Source organism: Antennarius striatus, chromosome 1, assembly GCF_040054535.1.
Source record: "Antennarius striatus isolate MH-2024 chromosome 1, ASM4005453v1, whole genome shotgun sequence".
Lineage (NCBI taxonomy): Eukaryota > Metazoa > Chordata > Actinopteri > Lophiiformes > Antennariidae > Antennarius > Antennarius striatus.
Window position 1 is genome coordinate 30547179 of NC_090776.1, and position 26160 is coordinate 30573338.

The following is a 26160-nucleotide window of genomic DNA, read 5'->3' on the forward strand; positions in this document are numbered from 1 at the left end:
TGTGCCTGGATATTTTGACTGTATGGAGAGGAGATGAGGAAAAAACAGGAGGCAGGGGGGAAAGGTTATGGAGGGAGAGGACAGCAGAAATGACAGAAAAGGTGGTAAGGTATAAGAGGAGGAAAGATGTAGAATAATAGGATGAGTATTATTCCAATATGTCCTGCTTAGATATGGAGAAGCAGGAGGACAAGAAGAGATGATGAGGAAAAGAACGTAACTACTGTAATATCATTTATGACAGAGAGAATACAAGGACGTTACACACAACTGTTGGATGTGGAATATTAACCGATCCTTTGGGAGCGTTTGTTTTAGGAAGAAGCCCGTAGGGGTGTGGCAGCATCACTGAGGGCCTGAAGTCATTGGTGATTTGGGTGCAATTGTCTAGTGGGGTGGCAGCATCACACACTCACACACACACACACACACACACACACACACACACACACACACACTCACACACACACACACACACACACACACACACACACACACACACACACACACACACACACCAATACACACACACATGTTCATCGATTTTCACTCTCAATGAAAAGTGACGGTTGTTAAATGAAATGTCTCAGAGTTCTTAAATATGAATGTGTTATAAATAATATGATGTGTGTTTTTGTCCTCTGAAGGATTCATCTGCTGCGGTCTGGACTACATCAACTCCTCAACCTCTCTCTGCTGCACGGACATCGACGGACATCCTACCATACACGCTGCTGGCAATGCCACCGTGACATTGCAGTGCTGTGGATCAAAGGTCATACATCAGGAAGAGGAGTGCTGCAACGGGATTGGCTATGACCCCAAAAGGCACGTGTGCGCTGACCGGCCTACACAAGGCCTGCATATACAGGTGTGTTTCTACAAGCTGATGTGTGCCGTGTCTCCATTTGCATGAATTTATTAATGCCTCAAAAATAAATGAACCTCTGTTGCTTATGGCTGTATTTTGCTGTTGTTTGGTGAGGGGTTGAGGAACAGAGCAAGTCATATTTCTAAAGACAGCAGCAATATGATTAACATGGAAGGTGTGTTTGTGTGCTATTGGATAAAATGTGACAGCAATTGACACCAGAATAGCTGGATAAATGTGGTATGGCCCAGGGGTGTGAAAGGTTTAGTATTCCTGGATGAACTTTTGCTAAATTGAATTCATACAGTATTGCCATTTAATTTGTAATCAGACCGATAAAACATGTTATTTGCATTTTACTGAGGAAAATATTCCTAAGATGTCATGAAAATACAGGAAAAGTATGTGTGATTATATATATATATATATATATATATATATATATATATATATATATATATATATATATATATATATATATATATATATAAAATATCCATTTCAATTGATTCATGCCAATAAATTAAGATATTAAATTAAAATACTTCTTTTGAAACAGGGCTATCTTCCATTTATCAAGATAATGTGATGTTTGTGTGTTTCTAAGTCACAATGAGACAAGCACACATAGGTAGAGCTGCACACACACAGGAACAATTCCTAGGAAGGCTCATTAACCCTAATAGTGTTATTATGGACCACACATACTACACACAGTACATGTCTCCATTCTGCATGTATTTAGGAGATACTTCAGGGTTAGTATGAGTTTTACTTACATTTTACCATAATCTTATATCTTGTATTCAATACGTATTGCAGTCATTTGTGCCTATAGAATGAAGTCACATAACTGAGCCTCAGACGACTCATCTTTTTGTCTATTTAACCTCTATTGTCTCATCCCTGCTATCTGTCACTCCTGTGCACAGCACCAGTGCTTGCGGGGCGCTGTGTGCCCCATAGCTGCAGCACCGACAGCTTACTGTGGTGCCTGTGACCTCGATCCATCTACGACCGCCTGCACATGGGTTCTGTCCGAGCTCACACCCAATGGCACATCCTCCACGATGTACCCGCCTTCCATCAATGTCACACAGGAAGCTCTCAGTACAAACCTGCCTGCACGTCTGAACAGAAGTAATAACACTTACAAGATGGCAGATGCATACAGGGAGGGAGGCACATGCCCTTGGCAGGAGATAGTGTACAGCGGGGATGCCAACAAGTACACCTATGCAGGTAATGCGTGTGTTTTGGGCGGGGGGGAGCCGACCCTTGGTTTTATATACCAAAACTCGTCTCTAAATGCACAGATGCTTCAGAAACGCTTCCCAAAAACTACGTCTGATAACAAGATGGTTGTGAAGCAGGGAAAACAGGAAAAAAACAAGGAAAAAATACAACCAATCAAATGAAATTAGAGCAGTCAATCACAGCATTGCATACAGCATTTATCTTTCCTTTTACTAATTCTTTACCTATAAGTTTGACAAATCTATCATTCATCATACTCTGGTTCATGTATGTATCCTACTTACTCACTATTTCTTCATTTTTTTAGCTTCTTTGTTTTGTTTTGTTTTGTTTTCAGATCAATCTGAGCTCCCAAAGTCATACCATTACCCTTGAGCTCAATTTAACTTTTACTTGAAAAAGATTTTACTCTCATAATCATATATCAGGTGTCAGCATGCATCTGTAACCCAAATAGATTTGAGTTTTAAACATTGTGATAGTTCATAATGTATTTTCATTCCTGTTTGTGACCTATGGCTTTGCTGGAAATTAGGACTGTCACTTCATTCCTGTGAGCTACTATGAAGGATAACCAATGCAGAGAACAGCCATCTGTGAAGCACGCCACTCAGATTTTAAACCTGCAAAAACCAATTCTGCATTTACTCTAAATGTGTCAGCCTCTGCAATCAACAGGGAGACAGAGACAGATGCCCTTCCACACACACGTGTGCGCACACACCAAGGCAGCTGTTGCAGCGCACATTGATAGCTGTAATATAGTAGCGCTCAGCGCTGCACACTTGTGTGCCATTAAAACTTAGAGATTGGCGTTTAAATGACATTTCAACATTCTCTACTATTTATCAGCCCAAAGGGAGTTGGAGTGTCTGTGTGTTGGTGTTTGTTATTGTTGGTCTGTGTGTGGATTTTCAGTCTGTCCGCACATTATTTATCAGGGTAGTTAATGTCGGTGTAATCAAGACTAATTGTGGCCTTGGATATTGTGTGTGTGTGTGTGTGTGTGTGTGTGTGTGTGTGTGTGTGTGTGTGTGTGTGTGTGTGTGTGTGTGTGTGTGTGTGTGTGTGTGTATGTGTGTGTACATGTGTGTGTGTACGTGTGTGTGTGAGTATTGGAGTGTGCATTCACGATAATGTGCGTTATTGTTGAGTTGTTTTTAAGCATATTTTTGTTTGGTGTATGCACTTCTTTTGCTTTGTGTGTGTGTGTGTGTGTGTGTGTGTGTGTGTGTGTGTGTGTGTGTGTGTGTGTGGCATGGGGCGGTTAGGATAAGAGTTTCTCGGCAATGCTGTGACACCATCTGGGCAGAGGCACATAAAGCTGTCGCCACCCACCATAAACCAGATGTTTCCCATGCACACACACACACACACACACACACACACACACACACACACACACTGTCGTGCTATACTTCTCTGTGTGGATTGCACAGAGGTAGTGCCAAGTGTACAATGCTATAGATATGTACCATATTGTCTTATATATATACTTACAGTTTCTTACATTACTCCTTAAACGAAGTTGTTTTTTCATCCGTACACACGCAGTGAGAATGTGCATGTCTGTTTTTGCTGCTTCAGTCTAACTGGTAAAGACAAGAGTCCCAGACTGGTAGTTAAAACTTTGTTTCTCTTACAGCATCAGTCCCTTAACTCTCCTAAAAATAAATGTGTACAAGTGCATCTCTAGGATCTCCTCTCCCAGGGTGTTGTCACAACTTTCTTCTCAGAATGCTTCAGTCACGTAAAGCTGTTTACAGCTGTGCACCAGTGATACTGTTTCATGCACCTTAGCACTGCACACAAAGAGCATACATGCTACATATAACAGGGGCACAGTTATATTCTATTATAATCTTATTATTAGATGTCAGATATAACCTTATATATTTTTGTTATATTCATCTACTCCTGTATTAAATATTTTCCGACAGATTTTTTTAAATATTTGCCCTCCTTTATTTCTTTTTGTGCCTAATTCTCTCCTTCCTGCCTCCCTACTTTGATAGATTTTGATCTGGAGCCCTTCACCACCTATGAGTACAGAGTGAGGGGCTGGAATAGTTTGGGACAATGCACCAGCCCCATTACAACAGTGACCACCAGTGAAGACAAACCATGGGGGGTGGCCCCGCCCCGTTGGCATCGTTTGGGTGAGAGAGATGACATCATCCGTCTACAATGGCAGGCACCGGCCCGCCCCAATGGTGTGTGTGTGGTTTTGTATGTAAATGTTTTTATATTTTCAATATTGAGATAACTCAGACGGTGATATCAACATTACGTTTTGTACTTTACCAGGGGACGTCACCCACTATGTTATACTTCGTGATGGGCAAGAGCGTTACCGTGGTGATGAACGCAGTTTCACTGATGTTGGTGGGATCAGGCCTTTCCATGTGTACAGTTACCAGCTGAGGGCCTGTAACCGGGCTGGTTGCACCGATAGTGCACAGGTAAGAATGCATTTATGGTTATGTCAGGCCAGGTCATTGCATTCAGGGGATGCTGGGAGTTTACGACACGGAAAAGCAAAAAACGGAACTGGACTTGCATGTTGTTTCATGGAGCTTGCATTCTCAGCAGCCAATAAGTATCAATACAAGTGGTGCTCCATTGGTCTTATACCAGTGTTACTGGATGTGCCTTCAGTTGAAATAGGCATGTATGTTGTTTTGATTGCTACTCTGTGCCGTTTAAATTTCTCTGCTGGACCAGTCATCCACGTAGAGCGGTCTCTCACACTGGCACTTGTCAAAATAGTACTCTGTTGTAGCAAACCCTTTCATCGTGGCATTATCCCACTGCATGACTATCTAATGCTCCTTCAAAAATGAAGTCACCACTGAACTGAGCACCACTTTATGTCACGTCTTTCTGTTCTTTACTCTGAATCTTTTAAAGAAAAAGCCGTGAGAAAAGTGAGTTGGTGAGTGTTCATCTGTGTGAGACAAAGTTAACACTGCAAACGTTGCGACCCTGCTAAATTGATCAATAATTCTACAGTAACAGTCAACAGTGTGCAGGAGCTGCCTTTGCTATACTTGTCTTTATCCTCCTCTATGCCTGAATGAATAGGAGTGTTCAAAGGTTCAGATTTTGTTTGGTCTATGAGAAATTCCCCAGACCCCCAACCCCTTGTGTTTGGTAGCACCAGTCCTGCAGCATTGCTCCTCTGCCTTTGGCAGCTCACCTGGTCCTGTGTTCTGCTGGTACCCTTTGTTTTATCATCTTTACATTATAATTTGGGGCGGCCGTGGCTCAGCGGTATCACGGGTCGTCCAATGGTTCAAGATCGGCGGTTTGATTCCCGCCCCCTCAAAGTCATTTGTTGTTGTGTCCTTGGGCAAGACACTTTACGCTCCTTGCCTCCAGTGGGGCATCGCTGGTGTGTGAATGTGTGTGATTGTTCCGCTGGTGGTCGGAGTGGCCATAGGGGCAGATTGGCAGCTACGCCTCCGTCAGTCTGCCCACACACGTGGTTACCATCACCATGTATGAATGAGGAGTGGATGAATAATGGATCCAATATAAAGTGTCCAGAAAAGCGCAATAGAAGTCTAATCCATTATTATTATTGTTAATTTTTTATGTCACTGTTCAGCTCACGTCGTTCTGTAGGCGGTACTTTGTTCATTCTAAGCCGTGTCTGATCGTATGTTGTCAAGAAATTGCACTGTGTTACATTCCATGATGTGTGAGCTCTCCTGTTCCCATGTGTGAACACGTCGTATTTAGCCCAGCATCAGCTCTCCTCTTGCATGCAAGGCCCTGGATTTGCTGAGCCTACCTGATGTTTGTGATAGTGTCCATAATAGCTTCACTCAGAACTCCCCTTTCTATCTCTCTGGCTGAAGCCAAGCTGATACCAACATAACAATTAATTTTTCTGGCTTAGAGGTGATGAAAGCTGAAAACTGTCTTTATGGCTTTTTCAAGCTTATTTAACACATTTTTTATCACAAAGATGAAGCATGTAGATGCATCGCTAGATGAGCGAGATGACTGCGCTGACTGAACTGAGGGGTTCAAAGGTAAATGTATGACGGGTAGTATGCAGTAAATGGATGCTCGGTACAATGGGGGCATGAGTGAAAGTGGAAAGGATGGATGTAGGTCAGTGATAAGAAAAAGGAGGATATAGAGGAAGAAAACATTTTTCAAACCTACCTCTAAATCAAAAGAAGCAAAAGACATGGGTTTTAATTCAAAGTTTTACAAAAACGCTCCAATGTAAGGACAGATAATTAAACCAAAATGAGAGGGGAACATCTGACCACCAGCCATTTGGTATATTACATCATATGATATATTCATTCATTTTCTTAGCTGCTTATCTGATTTAGGACCATGGGGCGGCTGGAGGCTATCCCAGCTGACATGGAATGGGAGGCAGAGGGAGGCGGCCACATGAGAGCCACAAAACCAACGCTCATATTAATTCCCATGAGCAATTTAGAGTCACCCATTAGCTTCCATAAGGTCCACCACCAAGTCAGAAATCTGAATTTTTTAAAAATTTAATCAAAGATTAATTAATTAAGATTTAATCACAATTATTTATGTGTGGGTTCTCAGTTATCCAGGGGTGTTGAAATCAATCCGCTGGACTTGAAAGCTTCTTGAAGACGTTTCGCCTGTCCTCAAAGAGGCTTCTTCAGTTGATGGCAATTAATTACCAGCTAAAACGATATCAAACATGAAATAGTAAAATCTCTGAACACATGTTGGGAAAACATCATCATAGGTTCATTACTTCACAGCTACATTAAGGGAAGATAGACTGACTCTGTAAGGCTCTGACATGAATTTATACTGACCATGTCTCCAAAAAAAGCTGCCAGGATGTTGTGTTAGTATTTCCATAATCTTACCTCTATAAAGGGGTGTTAACATGCAGAACAACACGGAGATCAGCCACCGGATCACAGCGGCTGGAAACATGAATCACATGACCAACAGAACAGCATACACATGTATGTTCCCTCCCAAAGACATGTACAGGTAAACCACGACTTCTGTCACTGCTCCTCCCCCCCCTCTCTCGCTCACACTCCCACACATACCTATGTTCACACATTGAAGCACACACACACACACACACACACACACACACACACACAAAAACACACACACACACACACACACACACACAAAAACACACACACACACACACACACACGCAGCAGAGGGTGCAAAGGGAGTGATTTGGATTAGTTTGTACACCAGTAAAAATTGTCCAAACAGTCCCAATTATTGGATAACTTGTGCTAACCTAATACACCACTACAATTACCCAGCATCAACCCCCACATGTACACGCACATACTCACACAAACACACACATGCACACACACACATACATGCAGGAAGAGACCGACACAGGCGCAACACACACAATCCTGCTGTGACAACAGAAGGTGCTGATCCGATACCGTTGGCCACTTAGAGATGGAGCTGCAGTGATTGGTCCTCCTCTGTCGTGTTCCCTCTGCTCCGTCTGCTGTTTCCTGATGCTAGCATCACACTCTCCTGGTTCTCCAAACCCTTGTCTTCCTTAACTTCCCCCTATCTTCACCCCAACCCCACCGTCCAAACACTAATTTATCTTTCTGTCATCTGACATTCAACGTTCTCCGGTCTCTATTTTCTCCATCTTTTACGACCTCATTTCTCCCTCATATCCTCAGTAACAGTAATATAGTCGTAAAGAGCCTCCTTGGAAAGCATCCGTTGCACCTTTCAGGTTTTTATGACGTTTGAGTGACGTTTAAACATCCTCGTACTTTTCTCTTTGTGGTTCTGAGTACTGGACTGTTCAGGTATTGTAATTGTAATGTCTCTGCTTCAACGTGCTGCTCCACACAGGGTTCTGCTGTTTTCAATTAAGCTCATTTCATTTATCCACCAAAGCAGGCTGGATTGGTCCATGTTGCATACACTGACACACAGCTGGTGGACCTGCGGCTCTTTATTTTCTGTACATTTCAATCAAATCTTGGATACATTAACAAGTTATCAGCAATGACACCCCCCCCCCCCGGTTGATACTATTTCCTTGCATCTTTTTCAGCATCTTCTCTCCTTCCTTTGCCATTTCTTGTCTTTTATCCTGTTGTGTTTGCTTGTATGTCTCAATCTGACCTATGTGTTTGTGTGCGTGTGTGTGTGTGTGTGCGTGTGTGTGTGTATGTCTGTACTTGTAGTGGCAGTGTTCTAATTGCGTAGCACTGTGTAGGACAGGTGGGGGAAGTGCTAGTGACAGTCTATTAAGGCAGGATATCCCTGTTGCCATTAGCTGCAGATTGCCCTGTGATTCTGTGTTCCCCACATCCACTCCGTGTTCACAGGGGCCCACAGATACAACACTACAAATGTACAATAAGATGACCACTCATAACAATGTACTAAAGAGCCTTCATGCCTGCATACAAGAGTCTTCAGTGGGATGTCTCAGTATTTTCTTGATTTTTCGTGATTGACACGTCTCTTTGCATCTTGTCTTGTTGCTTTGCTGTTCACATTTATGGTTCTTTTTTTTTTTTAAGAAATAAAGACAATTGTAAATTGAATTATGTGACACTATTTACATCCAGAAATGATGACAGCAAGAAAATATTATGTATAGCTATATATTTAAAATTTCTCACGTGTTATTTGTGTCTGTGAATCTACAATCCTGATTTTGTGTGTTCGTGCTGCGTGCGTGTTAAGGTGGTGGCAGCGACGGTCTTGGGAGTCCCAGAGGATGTGCAGCCCCCAGTGGTAACAGCTTTAAGTCCCTCGTCCCTCAGCGTGACCTGGTCTGAACCGGATCATCCCAAGGGAGTCATTCAGCGGTACCTTCTGAACCAGACGGGAGTCGGAACCGTATTTACTCACAACAACGGGTCCAGAAATTATACCGCTACGGGTGAGGGTCTCCTGACACGCCACACTTTTCCTTCACTTCTTTTTTTATCCACCATAACTCACCTCCTTCTCCATTGTCTACTGATTGAACTTCTGTCCGTAGCCCTTACTCCCTCCATTCTTCCTTTCCTCTTCCTCGTGTTCGTGTGCTTCTTCTTGGTCACCTTCACATTTCCTCCATCACCTCTCCTCTCCTTCACTCCTCTTTTTCTCTTTTGTATTGCCATTATCTATATGTGATGTTTTCTGTCGGCCAAAGAATGACTGAATTCTCAGACTCCCACCATGTGTGTTTAGAAATACAAAACATAAATACAGGACACACCTCAACATTGTAGATACAATCATGCTGGAAGGACACAAATACCACAATAAAGGCGTTGTGTGAAGTACAGCAAGTGCAAACCTTGCATGAAACACAAAACTCTCCTGTGTATTTTAATAATCTCTCTTCATCACACTGAGAGGCATAATATGTGACAATAAGAGCAAAAACAAAAGAACTTTAGACCTACGTACATACATTCACCAGACACAAGACGTGTCTCTGTGTGCAGGATTTCAGGTGGACTCACCAACTCCACTGTCAAGCTGGTTGACTTACATTATGTAGTCTGTGCAGCAGGTGGAGGTGGAGGTTTTCAAAATGCAGTCCACCGATTGAGATCCCAGTTGTGGCTCAGCAAATCTACATGGGAGGAACTCAGTGGAATTTGTAGCACAAAAAGACAATAGGACGTTCCTTAAGAAGACAATAAGCCATGATTTGGCTTATCGTTTCTAGACTTGAAACGAAAATATCTGAACAACTGCTGCTTGTTGGAAAATGAAAATTGGTGACGCTCACAAGTTCTAACAAACAGCCAGAGATGAAATGGAAGAGGATTAGTTCATTTTATCCAACGGGCTGTTTTCTGGAGAAAAACAGGACACTGCATACAATGTTGTGTAACATCTTTATTACACCACTATAAAACAGTTATAGTAAAAAAAAAAAATAAATAATATTATGAATCACATTTTCCTTCTTTCGATCAGTGTAGATATTCTTCCTTTTGCGTGGAACTGGAACCAACTGTGCATTAAAGCAAGTCGAGTGTTTTAAAGCTGATTTGGTTGATTTTTACTATTACATTTGGATGTCTCAAATCCAAGTGAGGACATATATTGAAGCAGTGATTTAGTGTCACTTTCCCTTTTCAGCTTTCCCCTCTGCTCTGTCTTGGACTCAGACCAGGCGTCAGCCTTGCCAGTAGCCAATAGACTAGTCCCATGGTGCCTGTGGTTGGCTTGTATGGTCAGGAGTTGTGTGTTGGACAAGCATGTGTCTTTGCATGTGTAAGCATGCGGCAAAGTAAACAATGCCAAATAGAGATGGTAATGTGCTGTAATACTGTACCAGCCCCATGTGCCAGTGTAAGCAACCAGCGTGTGTGTGTGAAATTCCCCTCTCCCCCAGGAAGTCACTGGAAAACCTCGCATATTCAGTCAGAACCACTACTGGGACAGTCTCTGTCTCAGTTCCTTCATCTTAAGATTTTTCCCTTGCTGTTTTGTCAGTCTCATTGTGACAGCATGTTTATGTTTGGAGGGGGCACTACATCATGAGAGCAAAGGAGTAGAAGGGGATCTTTTATATGCATTAGTTATGAATCATAAAAAACCTCTTAGGTTGTCCAAAAGTAGTCTCTTAGCTCAGAGGAACCCTTAAAGAGATCCATCATGTTAGTGTGTAAAGATCCTCTCATGTCAAAAACACTTCTCCTTGTTCTCCTAATTAAGGTTTAATTCAATCGTACATGAAGAAAAAAACAAGTCATTACCTCACAGCAAGAAGGTTTCAGGTTTGATTCCTTTCTGTGCAGTTAGTATGTTCTCCCTGTGTCTGCTGGGGTTCTCTCTGGGTTCTCCGTCATCCTCCTGCCTCCACAACAGGTGAATCAGTCACAGCACATTGTCTGTGGGTGGGGGTTTGAGCGTGTGTCTTTGTATTTGTCTGGCCCCACAATGAGCTGGCGTCTTACTCAGGGTGTACCCTGCCTGTTGCCCCAATCCACCTGAATGATGCTCCAGCAGACCAGTGACCCCCCAAGGTGGGTAGGCTGCTGTCGACGAAGCGATTGCAATCATCTTGTCTACAAGAAAATGAATGAATGGATGTGTGGAATATATATTTAACCATATTTTTTACTATGGTACTATCACTATTTCATGTTCTGTGTCTTTTAGTGTATGTACTGATAATGAAATGGAAATAAAGTTGTGGCTGTTGAAATGGTGTCACGTAGCATGGCACACCTAAACAAAAAAAGAGTGGGGAGTACAAACATGAACAGTATAATGTCTTATTTTTTATTTTAAAATTGTTCAAACTGAATGGCAGACGGTTCTCGTGGTGACACTTTTGTAAAGAGTGAGGCAGAAGGAGGTGTGGGACGGACGAAAAGATGGATGTAAGTATCTAAGTGTTTTCAATGAAAAATGAACAGAAATAATTGCTGTGCTACTCCCTCGTCCTTAATGTTTAATACGCCATTAGTCATCTCCGTCCCTCAGATGCTCCTCACCACCGTCAGCGACAGATGCTCTGAGAGCTCCGACGGATTCATTCAAACTGGAGACACAGGAGGAAGTTGTTCTACTGCATATTTATCCGTGAAAACGTCCATTCATGGAGTATCTACAGTCTGACAGTGACGGCGTTCGCTGGTGTGTGAATGTGTATGAATGTTCCGGTGGGGGCCCGACAGGCCGTGGGTGTGGATTGGCTGACACATTTTCATCAGTCTTTCCCTGGGCAGCTGTGGTTCACATCTAGTTCACCATCACCGAGTATGAATGAGGAGTAAATTGATAACAGAACCATTTTGAGTGTCCAGGGAAGTGCGATATAAATATAAACCATTATTATTGTTACAATCATTGTTAATGTCATGATGTCATCATGAGGTTTCTGCCAGAGGAAAAAGCAGCGGCCTCCGTGATGTTTAGGATCTGAAGTGTGTGTCTTCTGCCGTTTGCTGCTGGAGTGATTTGCTTTAAAAAAAAACCAAGCAACTGACTGCTTGTGCCAGTTTTACCACTTCTGAAAGGGGACACTTCTCAGGAAGAATTAAGCACTACTGTACAAAGACACCCCATGTGAATCAATATTAAGTATTGCTATCATTAGCTCACAATGAATTACTGCCTGCAATTATATAGATTATGGCATTAATCATGTGTTTAATTGGTCCTTTGTAGCCTCATTATTAATTCACAACAGCAGGGAATAGAGTATGTTCTTATTTATTAATGTGTTTCTGCTCGTAGTCTCCTGTGACTGGTCCCTGCTACAGGTACAGGCATGTAGACCTGGGGAGAGGAGGAGTGGAGGGAGAGGGAACTGGTCTTTTCATGTACCAATCTAGGATCTGCCTTTCATGGGCGGTGTCACTACTACAGTGTGTAGAAAGACGCTTTCATCCCGCCGGCTGAGAATCACTTCCTCTGCCCTCATTGAGAATTCAGCCTCTAAATGTTCAGATTTCAGGCAGCAGTAAAGAATCCCATTCTGTGTGATTGCTGCCCAGCTGAGTCACGGCTTCCTGACGACTCCAGTTTAGGCCTCAAGTCTGTCCCGACTGTCACCTTGATTGAACAAAGAGGCAGATGTGTTTGTCCATCAGTGGAATGACAAACAGAAGAAAGATTAAATGAGGGCTTTTTTTCTCAGGATTAAAAGGGACCATTTGGTCTCAGGGATATCAACCAAAATCAGTACGGATTTGAATACTTACTGTACTTGAGGGGTTTTTATTGTTAACTAAGCTCTGATGTCGAGTTTAAACTGAGTGGATGTATTTCTGAGCTTCCTTAAAAATTGTTATTTTTCTGCTATTTCTCTAAACTAAAAAAAAATCAGTGCAATACCAAATGAATCTTTAAGAAGTGATGATGGTGTATCTGTTGCATGTGAACTTTGCAATAATTTTTCTTTGCATTGCTGCTTCTTTTACGGGGATTTCTAATTTTGTAATGGTGGTGTTTGTGTGAACCTGATCTCATTGTTCCATCCCAGACAGTCTCTGCAGCAGGAGCCACAGACAGGAAGTCAAAGTCTTAATTATTTAGAAGAGGTGTTATCAAAGCTCTCCTCTCCCTCACACTTTCTGTTTCTGTTTCACTTTGTTTTGCTCTCCTCCTGCTTGTTCTTCATGCATCCTTGGTTGCTTTTTTTTCTTGCAAGTAAAGCAAATTTTGGGTTTTCCCTCGATCTGCCTGTATTTTCCTCTTCCACCCCCCCGCCCCTCTCCTGACTTGTGATGTGCTGTACCTCCCTCTGCCTTCTATTATTTCTTATATTTCCTTTTCAGTCACATTCACGTCTTCATCACTTTTCTCTTATTCTTTTGCCCAGCTTTGATCCCCTCTCTTCACTTCTCCCCATCCTTGTTGTGTATCAGGTGTCTGGCTCGGTATTGCGGCCTGCGCCCATCATCCTATCATATTCCTTAATGCAAACAGGAAAAGGCAACCTGTCAATAAAATGCCATTTAAAATCACTTGTGTTTACTGTGACACACTAATACCCACACGTAGGAGAATCCTCCAACAATCCTGTCTCTACTTTGGTCCTTTTCTCACACAAAATGTTTGTTTGACTTTTTCCTTCAGTAAAAGCCCAACTCTTTACTTTGTCTTGTTGCCAAAGTTTCTCTCTATTTCTCCCTTTGTCCTGCACAAACACACTCTGGTCAGCGGGACGTCCAGCTCTTCTGATGACAGCTACAGCCTTGTCTCAGTCTGTTAGTGATCTGCTGGCTGCTCGTGTCAAAATGCCCTCCTCTCATTTTTCTCTTCCCAGTGATCTGTTAGAATGATGGAAGCTACCTCCGTCCACAATCAGGCACACACACACACACACACACACACACACACACATACACACACACGCACCCGCATGGGGATGTGCACATCGAGGTATTCACACATGTATGGATGCATACGCTCTCTTTCTCTCTCACACACACACAGACACACACACACACACACACAGACACACACACACACACACACACACACGTGCACACACACCACGGTGTACATGATGTAATTTCTTGAGCAGACCAACACTGCCCCCTTCAGGTTGAGTGTGTAACTTGAACCAAACCAACTCGCATCAGAGGGATGTGTGTTTTTTTATGTAAGTTCATTTGCATGTACATAAACAGCATATCTTTTTAATAAGAAGCTTAATCATGTTCAGTTAGGTTTTTATTTGAAATACCTGGAGAGAGTGGCTGGAGTGTCAGGCTTGTTCTCCCATCAGTCCACTGCCTCCTGACTGGACTCCAGGCTGTATTTAAAAGGCAACAAATAACGCTTGAAGCATTTTTTTTTGGTATTTTGTTTATGTGCAAATCTCTTTTTTTGATTTTGTTTTGCTCTGAACATGACCGTCCCATGATGCAGGATTGAACTCTTTGTTCAATATCAAATTGCAATTGTCCACAATGTCACATTTCCACTCCCATTCAAACAGCTCCGGGGTCAATAACTTAGTCATTATGTTGGAACATGTAGTGAAAGATTACTGCTTTATTCACTGTTGGAACACGTGACAACACTTGAAGTGTAGATATCATTTACTAAACTAGAATGCACACACGTCTGCACACGCTTAGTCGCCCAGTTTAATAGTGTAAAACAGCCTTACACTTTAACTCGAGTACTTTTGTATGAACCGCAGATTTCCTTTATTTAACCCAAATACACAAACATTGGGAGAACACTGACACACACACATACACACATTGATCACAGGTTGGGTTAAGCATGGTGGGTTGCGAGGCATGTTAAGCAGCCTGTAGAAAGAGAGGGAATGTGTGTGTGTGTGTGTGTGTGTGTGTGTGTGTGTGTGTGTGTGTGTGTGTGTGTGTGTGTGTGTGTGTGTGTGTGTGTGTGTGTGTGTGTGTGTGTGTGTGTGTGTGTGTGTGTGTGTGTGTGTGTGTGTGTGTGTGTGTGTGTGTGTTCGTTTGCACACATGTTCTCCGCTGCTAACATAGGGTGGTTATTGGCATGAATACAGCAGCTGAGACACTACACTAAGACGTCTTTCTCTCTGCCTCTGAGCCTAAAAACACACACAATTTCAATTACATTTCTATGCCAGTGGAAAGCATATATTAGCTGATTTGTATTATAAGGGTATTATTGTAGATGTGCTTATTAATCTAAATTACACATTTGATAACTCACTTGTAAAACCATCATCACTACATTTTCTCCATGTTTTGTTAAAGGACTAAAAAAAATCATGTATTTTTTATGGTTTGTTAAGATCGTTATTTTTTGTCTGACATCACGGCAGTGTGAAAAAAATCCTAACATTTACATAATCATAATCATAAGGCATTGTGTAAAAATGTGCTTTACTTCATATAAAATGCACAAAAAGATTTCGACAGTTATGCAATGTCAAAGTGTATTTTTGCTGTCATCCTTTAAAATAAATTTGTTTCAGTTTTCATTTTTCCTAGAATTTGATATTTATGCTGTAGTATGCTGTCAGCTTGTTGAATGACCATAAAAAGCATTCAGTCAACCTCCATGACAACGTGGAGGATTTGCATTCATTGTCAACCATCCACATTACATCAAGAACCATGCATGGAATATATACTTAAAGGTAACAACGGTTGTCAATCACCAGGAAGGCTCCAGCTCAAAATAAGTTTATTTGGGTACACAAAGAATTTTTATCAACTTTGTTTCCTCATGGTTTTATGACAGGAAGTTCAATATAAGATCAAAAAAGGATGTGTTGTGGTCATACGTGAAGGGCTTCTCAGTTACTCTGATTTCTTTAAGACTGCATAGCAGGTGCCTATAAATAAATCATGTCTGCATGCTGTAGCCTAAACGCATACTGAGGTATCATAATTATCATAGATCAAAAGCTGATGACATTACAGCGTTGGACCGGTCCTATCCCATGTCAGTTCCGCGTCTGCCCATCTTTACGTTGTTTCATTATTGAGTTATGGCATGCATAATTTAACACAGACAGATATGGATCCATCCGTTGAGAGACTGGAAGAACAGAGGGAGGGAGAGTGAAATGGATAAAGAGAGAAAAGGGGTGGGAAAGGTGCGAGTGATACCATCCAAGCAAGAATTACTCCTACTCTTTTAGCTTTTCTGTTTAATTTTTATTTTTGTAATCCCAATGCTGCCCATTCCTGCTGTTTACTGTGATGACAATAAAATGCCCCGACAAAGGAAATGTATGTGACTTATAGATTTATCCATTTTGGTCTTTTTTAGTATGTATTCATCTTTGTCTGTGTGCTATAGGTTTGCTGCCATACACAGACTACAGTTTTGTGCTGGTTGCATGCACAGCTATGGGATGCGGAGCCAGTTTACCTTCATCAGGACGCACCCTGCAGGCCTCCCCTGCTGGTACTAACATACACACACACACACACATACACACACACATACACACACAAACACACACACACACACACGTATGCACATATACCTGAGGAATCTTATTTTTCAGTTTAAGGAGTGACATTAATTTAAAAATGATGTGATCATCTCATAATTCTTGTACATTTCCTATACCAGTCATATCTCAGGCCATATGTTTTTTTTGCATAATAATGCATAGCTGATACATGAAAATATAAAAATGAAAATAATATGTAATTGTATATTTTAATTTTATATTTAAAAAAAATTCTACAATATCACATAACATTTACATTTTGAGTCTTTTGTTCTTTACTGACTTTTTTACTGTTGTCCTCTTGTGTCCTCTCTTTCTCTTGTCCTTTATTCTCCCTGTTATAGCTCACTACCCTTCACCTCTCTCTCTCTCTCTCTCTCTCTCTCTCTCTCTCTCTCTCTCTCTCTTTCTCACGTTCTCGCTCTCCTTTTTCATTGACTGCAATGAAGCCTCATTTTGTCACCTGAATTAAACAACATCATGTATTTTTATTTATTATTCCAGACCTTTATGACGTTATTTTTGTAAGATATCCACTCCACATCTTCTGTCACATCTTTGTCACCACCTTTCTCTCGTGTCTGCTGTCTATTTTCCATATCTATTTTCTCTCTTCCCATCTTTTTCTCTCCTCTTCTTTCACCTCTCAAATCCCATTGCATATTTATGACTTCCCATAGGTTTTGATATTTTTCTTATTTATCTTCCATTTAAATATAATATCCTTTTCATTTGTGCACCTTTTCAACTCCTCACTTACCCCTTCATCTGTTGCCTCTTTTGGTGTGTTTGATTTTTTTTTTTTGTCTCTGCATCTAATCTCACGTTGTTATTTTTTATACATTTTTCTATTTTCTTATTTCTCCCCTAAATTCTCCTGGTCTCAAGGGCCACTATATACAAGTATTTCTCATCTAAAAACCTTAATATTGTAAACTAAATGTTTCGATGTGACTAAATAAATTCTCTCTTCATAAATGTCGATTAAACATTTTCTGCACATAGATGTTTGTTTTAGATTATTTGGATTCTTCTTAACTTGAGATTATAAAATTGTCATCCTAGTCCTCTCTTGGTTTCATTATATCTCACAAAAAATGTCTTCATCATCTAAAATCAGCTACATTTTTATAAGAAACTGAATGTCATAGTAACCAGTTATCAAAATAATATTTTTTAATAACAAATTTAAACAGAAGCGTTCAGATTTGTTGTTGTTCATTTCAGTGACAGGAGTTTAAAAGTTCTGATTTTTAGCATTACTGATGCATTTTGTTAATTATAGATGCCAGATAACTGGAGTGAAAAACGCACTTCTCTTCTTTCCATCTTTGCCTATCTAGGCGTTTGGTCGAGGCCCAGACACCTGATAATAAACACGTCTGTGGTGGAGCTGTACTGGGATCAGCCGACCCGGCCTAATGGACACGTCTCCCAGTACAGACTGAACAGAGACGGACACACTATTTTTACTGGAGTCCACCGTGACCAAAATTATACCGACACTGGACTCCTGCCAAACCACAGGTAGAGCGCATGCAATCAGTCTCCTCACACACATGGATGAAAGCGTGTGCAGTGTGTGGTGCACAAATGTAGAACTTCTCATGCGTGAACTCACTTCATTTGTAGCTTCACAATTAATCATCCCTTAAATTCCTCAATTTCCCCATTTGAATGTTTGTCCCATTCTATGAGGGTCACCCTGTTTTAAAAGCTTCCTGATCATCTCATCCGTGTCTCCCTCTCAGGACCACCCTCAGCATATGTCTGTTTGTGTCGTTTAATGGGCAAATATTTGACAACCTAAGGACAGACATGAACATTAACACACACACACACGCACACACACACACACACACACACACACACACACACACACACACATAAACACACACATTAAGATCACAAATCACACCTAGCGTTTGCTTCCAGACAGCAATGGGGCATAGATTTTATTTATCTATTTATTTTCATTTAACCTTTATTAATCTGTCTTTTTTCCAAGATTGATTTTCTGTATTAATTGTGGTGTAGTGTAAATTGAGACACCCCTCTCCTATACTCTCCCCCCCCCCCAATTTCCCTTTACCACAAATAGAATTCTTGGGATAACACCCTGCAGTACTCCAATCTCATCCATGTGAAAGAGAATAAGAGAAAGAAACCAGATAGGTGTGTGTGTGTGTGTGTGTGTGTGTGTGTGTGTGTGTGTGTGTGTGTGTGTGTGTGTGTGTGTGTGTGTGTGTGTGTGTGTGTGTGTGTGTGTGTGTGTGTGTGTGTGTGTGTGTGTGTGTGTGTGTGTGTGTGTGTGTGTGTGTGTGTGTGTGTGTGTGTGTGTGTGTGTGTGTGTGTGTGACGTTTAATTTTCCCTAATTCCTGATAGTCTGCCAGGAGGCATTCCCGTCCCGACCCTCTGCTTCTCATCACTTGACTTGCTTCCTGTTCACCTCTGTCTTCTGCCCCCCCCCATCCTTTACCTATTACCTCATCCCTTCCTCCTTTCCTTCTTCTCCCCAATTTAGCCCTGCACCAAGGATTACATTATCTTGTGTGTGTTTTTGCCCGTGTCTATGTGTGTGAGTGTGTACCCATTCTTGCTTTTCTGTGTGTGCATGCGAGACTGCTCAAAGTGGCCATTGATTATTTATGACAATGTTGATTAGCTGTCACTTTGCTTCGGCAGCCCAGGAAGTGTCTAAGATGACGAGAGAATTAACCTATTCCCTCTGGCTTGCCCCGCAGGACACACACACACACACACACACACACACACACACACACACACACACAGCCAAACAGATGCAAATACTGTATCCCCCACACACCGATTACCTACCATGCACACACACACACACACACACACACACACCATTCTGCGTTTGATATCCCAAAGCGGTGTTTACTTTAAGTAAATATCTTCCAGTGATGAAGTGTTTAAATTCATTCTCCCCCTGAAACTTATGCCACCCTATCACACACACTCTCTGCTTGACTCTCCTGTCTGTATCTTCCTTCCATGGTTGGCGAATCACAGGGAGGTGTATTTATGTATGGTTCTTTGTCTAAGTGTCTATCAGAGTAGCATACGACTGGTTTTAATACCTCCTCCTGACTGCTTTCTAACCCACCACAGACACAGTAATGGCCTTCTGTTTAACATACCCTGCTCAGGAACAATAACCCAACGCCACCATCTATTAATGCATGTGTGCCGGAGTTTATAGCAAATTAAAGGCTTTTAATGTTAAACGGTGACCCACTTACACAGCTAATGTACGCTTTAGCGGCAGCCAGCCACACGCTCTTAAAAGGGAAATTTATCTTATGATGTCATGGGCGGGAGGGTTAAGAAGCGATGCAGGAGAGGGACTGAGTCAGAAGAAAGAGTGAAAGAGAGAGGAGGATAGGTGTGTATGACAGAGGGATGGACCTGAAGCCTACGAAGTTACACATGCCTCTTGTGTTTTCCATTGTCAGTTTGAACTCTTCCCCTCACGTTCAGGCCTGTTGCTGTGCTGTATGACAGCAGTGGTATAAATAATGAGATCAATAAACCTACATTTTATTCCTGGTGTGAACAGGATACAGGTGACAATATATTTTGAGGTCGTGTCATAATTGAAATGAAATAATGGTAAAAAGGTCAATAAATTGTACATGTGATGTAGTTATGCTGCATTTCTTTGTGTTTCTGCCTTCGTGGTGGAACTGTCGTTTGTCGGTGCCTCCCCCACCACACCCATCCCTACCCTGCCATCTCCTTAGGTATGTGTATGAGCTGGAGGCCACGACGGAGGGAGGGACGGGTGTGAGCGACAAATACGTCATACAAACACCAGCCTCATGCCCCACTGGGATCCAGCCCCCCCACAACGTGACTGTGTTAGGCCCCCACTCTATTTCTGTTGCCTGGACCGCCCCTGGTGAGTAAATATTAAAATGTTGGAGGTAAAAAAAAATGTTTTAGTTTAAATCTAAATAGCATCACAAATGACTTTGACTCAGAACTGGCTATCTCTTCCAAACTGGAAACCCTATGGAAGACCTAGGATAAACCAGAAATCATTGCTGGGGAGAGGAACCCTTCCTCCCCCCACTGCCACAGAGACCCACCATACATCAGCAGGAGAAACTGGATGAAGCAGATGGATTGAAGGATGGAGGGATGGAAAGGGACATCAGCAAATTTACATGAAGTGGTTTACCGGGGATGTGAACACTTTCGACACAACACCCAATCTGTGGCTGTCTCATGGATTGGGTTAAAAATTATTCTCTGTTAAAGAGCAGAGTTTCAGAATGTCCTCCTCCATTTGAACTGCGTTGCCCTCTGGTGGAGGGGGAGACAGAGAGTCAGAGGGTCAGACTCAAACAAAAGCCCGGAGTAGTTTTTCATTCACCCTCTGGCCCTTGCAGCCCCGGACACACAAACAGGTTTACAGGAGCATACCCTCAGGGCTGAGCCCCGTGCTTATGGGGCAGTGATTGTGTGCCCTAACCCATCTATCATTGAATATTAGTCTCTCATTAGGCTGATTTCCTATCTCAGAAACCACTTAGTGGGCCAACTAGCAAAGACACTTCACTTTGTTACCTGTGTGTGTGTGTGTGTGTGTGTGTGTGTGTGTGTGTGTGTGTGTGTGTGTGTGTGTGTGTGTGTGTGTGTGTGTGTGTGTGTGTGTGTGTGTGTGTGTGTGTGTGTGTGTGTGACACTGTGGAGACATTTCCATAGGCAGGCCCATTCTATTGTCATTACGGGTTGATTTTAAAGGTGAGGAAATATCGGCTGGGTTCTCATGCTTGGTTAACTTCCTGAGCCCAGAGTCTGGAGTGTTTTTGACTTGAGTGTGTATGTGTGCTATTCACTCTGACAGTGTGTGTGTGTGTGTGTGTGTGTGTGTGTGTGTGTGTGTGTGTGTGTGTGTGTGTGTGTGCATGTATACATGTGTGTTTGTGTCTTCATATGCATACATTGAGTGCCAAAGCCCTGACGTATGGCTATTAAAAAGACATTTACTCTCAGATCAATTCCTCCTTCATGATTTTTTTCCTTTCTTGATGTGAATGTGAGGATTCTATGCGTGCTCGTCTTGAGTTGTGTAAGTGCAAAACTCATCTTTTTGTGTGAAATAGATAAGTTTGAAGCAGCTGATGGGTTGTAAATAATAGAACTTAAATATCACACTGACGACTATGTGTGTGTGTGTGTGTGTGTGTGTGTCTACACGCACACATGCACCTGTAGGTGCATGCGTGTATATGTGCATATGTGAGTTGGGGGTGAATAATTGAAGCCTTTCATTTTCTGGTAAGCAGTTCGTTCTGAAGATATTTAGAGTTCATGAATGTTGAATAACCAATCACAATACAGTCGGCCGAATTATGGAAAAACCTCCAGGGAGAATATTAACAAAGTGTAGGTGTGTGTGTGTGTGTGTGTGTGTGTGTGTGTGTGTGTGTGTGTGTGTGTGTGTGTGTGTGTGTGTGTGTGTGTGTGTGTGTGTGTGTGTGTGTGTGTGTGTGTGTGTGTGTGTGTGTGTGTGTGTGTGTGTGTGTGTGTGTTGGGGACTGGTTCTTTTGTGTATACATTTGTGATGCTGTCCTGCCAGGGTTGTGCAGGCGGGAGCAGTCGGTTATAAGACAAAAGTGTGAGCACTCATGAAGGTGTATCCATAGGCAGTCACATTGTGTACAGATAGAAGCATTCAGTCAACAATGATTAAATAATGAAGTAAAACCATTTGATCAACTATTTTTAAATTTTTAGTTATTATAAAGCATCAGAGTCATTTAGATAAATCACTATTTTCCTCATAAAGCAGTAAAAGAAATTAAGCAGCTGATGGACTCATCCCTGTTGAAGGTGATCCTTCTCTTTCTTTCTATGTGAGAAGGCCAAAGAACCTCAGAATGTTAAAGCCCCTTGCTTCTGTTTCTAAATGTCTGCTGGACATCAAGGCGCAAACATCTCCAACAATTTTTTAGTTGGCGTACTTTTTTTTGTGAAACGTCTTCTATGAGCAGCTTGAAGTGTGTCCTTCCTGAAATGTAAGAAATTACATCAGCCATTCCTTTGGGGGGGTGGGGGGGTGTTACAAGTGCACCTCACTTAAAAAGGTTATCATATCCTCTCTGTCTTTCTCTATTTCCACAGCTCAGCTCAGCGCCCAGCCTGTACACTACAATATCCTGTTACGTCCAGGCAGCAGCAGAGCCGTAATGCGTCACGCTGGGGAAGGCCTGCGCCTGAATGTAACAGGTCTGGATGCATTCACCATCCACCACATCAGAGTCCAGGCCTGTCAAACTGGTAATAATTTGACTTTTCATTTAGAATGAACTTCATTATGTGTAAACGTGTGACAGTATGCTGTAGCAGCACTATTTCTGGTCAACATGTAACGTAGCTGGAAGATGCCATGGATCCAGTTTGTTCCATTACTGTGAACTCAGATAAACCCCCGATGTGTTCTGAAACGTGTTTTGTCTGTTTCTGTTTCTCCTCTGGAGAGGGGTGTGGTGTAGGTGAAGGTGTGTATGTGCAGACTTTAGCGACACTCCCAGAAGGTTTGTTGCCCCCTACAGTGAAGGCAGTTGGAGCCAACATCCTGGAGATACACTGGCTGCCCCCCCAGAAACCCAACGGGCTCATCTCAGCCTACCATATCTACAGGTGCCATACCCTCTCAGAAGTATAAACCCGAACATGTTCACAAAAACAACATGGAGCCTCCTTTATTTTGTGTAACAGTAGTGGGAGAGCTCCCTTTTGCCCAAAAGAGTTTGCATACCATCTGTTTTATTGTATTTGTGTACCTTTTATAAAATAGTATAAGTGGATGATGAAGGGACATGCAGACAGACACAATGACACTATGCACAGAACACATTTCATACACACCGATATGCAAAGAGTATTTAGCTTTGCATAATGAAAGCATAAAAGTTTTGGTGATGAAGCTTCGGGCAGATCTGTGGTTACCAATCTGCGTGCTTCACAGGTATGAGTGTGTGTGTACGTGTGTGTATTAATGCATGCTGAAGGTCGTGGTCTGCTTGTTGACCAAAGAGTGTGTGATCTGTATGCAGGGTCAGACGAGACTAAGCCCTTTTAGTCCTCAGGAAACACACATTAGCATAGCAGTCTACACACACACACACACACACACACACACACACACACACACACACACACACACCTGGCATGAGCAGACTCAGGCAGACAGGCAGTTGGATAAAACAGGAAAATCTATCTCTCCTCCTCTGTGTCACACTCACACCTGAAATCCAATGTAATCACAGACAGAGAGGCTTACCAAGACATCAGGAGGCTTGCATCAGCCGGCGATCTACACATCGTTTTTAAGACGTGATGTTACATCTTTATTTCAGTCCTATACAAAGTTGTGGCTGTATTTTTGTAAACTGAAATACTTGAGATAAAGTACGTGAGAATAACATTTTTCTGTCTGCATTAAACCAGATGTCTTTCTAATATTATACAGGTTTAAAAGTACATTTACTGTTGGGTTACAAAAAGAAACTTGCATTCTTTTGAGATTTAGTTTTTTTTCATAGTATTTTGATATTGAATAAATAAAACCTATACATACGTATGGAGCATGTTTTCAGGAATGAATTCTACTTGTTTGGCTCAAAGAACAAACCCTGATGAAGTCCTGATTCAAGTCATTTTGATGTCTTTCAGACGTCGGGTACGAACCGAGGAGCAGCTGCTGGTTTTCATCTGGTCCAGCGGGCCGCTTGAATTCCTGGATGCAAGCCCTGACCTGCGACCTTTCAGCTCCTACCAGTACAGGGTTTGTGCTGAAAACTCCAAGGGCTCAGTTCTGAGCCAGTGGGCTTCAGCCCATACCTTACAAGCAGAACCACAAGACATGGCTCCACCCACTGTCACACCTGCTGGTGAGCTCACCGACCGATAGTAGAACTTAGGGTACGGTTATAATGTTGTTGTTCATGTAGAATCACTCAGTCCAATGTGCTGTGAAATGTGCAGGTGCTTACTCAGCACATCTGAAATGGACTGAGCCGGTCCAGCCCAATGGGGTCATTTCCCATTATAGACTGGTTCATAGGGAGCACCAACAGGACCCAACACTCAACACCACCGCCGTTACCGCTCTCACTGTGGGGGTAAGGCTAACCTCAAACACACAAACACAGGGAGTGATGTATATGGTTGATGGTTGTGTGTGTGTGTATCTTTGTGTGTCTACCTATTGTCATTTGTGATGCATGTGAAGAAATTTGGACTCTACCTGTGGTGCTGGTGCCATCTGTTTGCCAGCGAGGGGCCTGCAGACACACACAAACTCACACACAAACACACACTGCTCATGACCTACAATTCTCCAGGGTTCATCCTTCAATTTTTTTTGTCAGGCCTGAATCAAATACGGGAGACTAACTTTAAGTAACTCCCTTCAAACCAACACAGTGGTTTCTACACACACACATCCTCTCACAAATGTACATCTAGTGTGTGTGTTTATACGTGTGTGTTGGATTTTAAGACCAGAGGAAGGATAAGCAAAAAAAACATATAGAAAACAAATGGATGGGGGCAAAAGATAGACAAACAAAATAAATATCAATGCAGTTCATAAATATTAGAAGAAAAAGAAACAAGTGACTAAGGAAATAAGACCTATGCCAAAAGAACGTGAAGGTGGAGAGAGAAGACAAGTGAAGGGACAAGAAGGTGGTGAGACAGAGTGATAGATAGGAGAAGCAGGGAGAAGAGGGATTGAGGGAGAGCAGGTACAAGTATAGATCTATATTCTGTCCATACGGATGGCCTCTTCTCCCGCGGTGACCTTTGGCTTGTCACTCATAATTAATACAAGATGTAAATGGAGACCTTTCACCCTCTCATTGATATGGAACACTCTGTTTGTGTGTGTGTGTGTGTGTGTGTGTGTGTGTGTGTGTGTGTGTGTGTGTGTGTGTGTGTGTGTGTGTGTGTGTGTGTGTGTGTGTGTGTCTCATTGACATGACATAGACTTGCGGTGGTCATTTGTCACACGGCTGCTTTGACCACATTTTCTGGTTTGTATAGAAATACGACACAAAGAAAGTTAAAATGAGAAATCTCAGATCAGGTTTTATCACATTAAGCAGTGTTAATTAATGCTGGGTTTCTCTATTCATACACATGCTCTACATTCATGTATTCACAAACCAACCTAAGACACCACAGTTTGGGCGTCATCAGCTCAAAGAGCAGAAACAACTGAGTAATCTACCAGTTTTAACGTAAACACCTTTTTTGAAATGGCTTTTCTTAACATCATTTTCCTTTCCTGTTAGTACAAATCCAACTCTCAATGTGAAAGAAAAGAAAAAGGGCTGCTCTTTTTTTTTACCGTCTGTGCAGCAACATGCAGAGTACGTGAATTGGTCCCACCAATTTATCCATATGCTAGAGTGTGTATTTGTTTGTCTTTTATGTGGCCAAACGTCGAGCTGGTGTCTGATCCGGAGTGAACCCCTGTCTTTGTACGTTATCAAAATGTGCGTGGGTGATTGTGTGTATTGATCTCAGGCTGGGCAGGGAACCCTGCTCTGTGCCAGCGTGGCTGATTAATGG

General features: G+C 42.2%; 1 protein-coding gene across 2 annotated transcripts in view; it reads left to right on the top strand.

Moving 5' to 3' along the window:
• ush2a (Usher syndrome 2A (autosomal recessive, mild)) overlaps positions 1 to 26160 on the top strand; it is a 178818-nt gene that overhangs the window by 127822 nt on the left and 24836 nt on the right. For both annotated transcript variants that reach the window (XM_068316566.1, XM_068316556.1), the window contains 12 exons: positions 648 to 871; positions 1804 to 2113; positions 4144 to 4341; positions 4436 to 4590; positions 8849 to 9047; positions 16385 to 16492; positions 17888 to 18071; positions 20313 to 20470; positions 22702 to 22857; positions 23058 to 23220; positions 24256 to 24473; positions 24568 to 24704. In XM_068316566.1, coding sequence (XP_068172667.1) covers positions 648 to 871; positions 1804 to 2113; positions 4144 to 4341; positions 4436 to 4590; positions 8849 to 9047; positions 16385 to 16492; positions 17888 to 18071; positions 20313 to 20470; positions 22702 to 22857; positions 23058 to 23220; positions 24256 to 24473; positions 24568 to 24704 — 2210 coding nt within the window. The remainder of the gene's footprint in view (positions 1 to 647; positions 872 to 1803; positions 2114 to 4143; positions 4342 to 4435; positions 4591 to 8848; positions 9048 to 16384; positions 16493 to 17887; positions 18072 to 20312; positions 20471 to 22701; positions 22858 to 23057; positions 23221 to 24255; positions 24474 to 24567; positions 24705 to 26160) is intronic.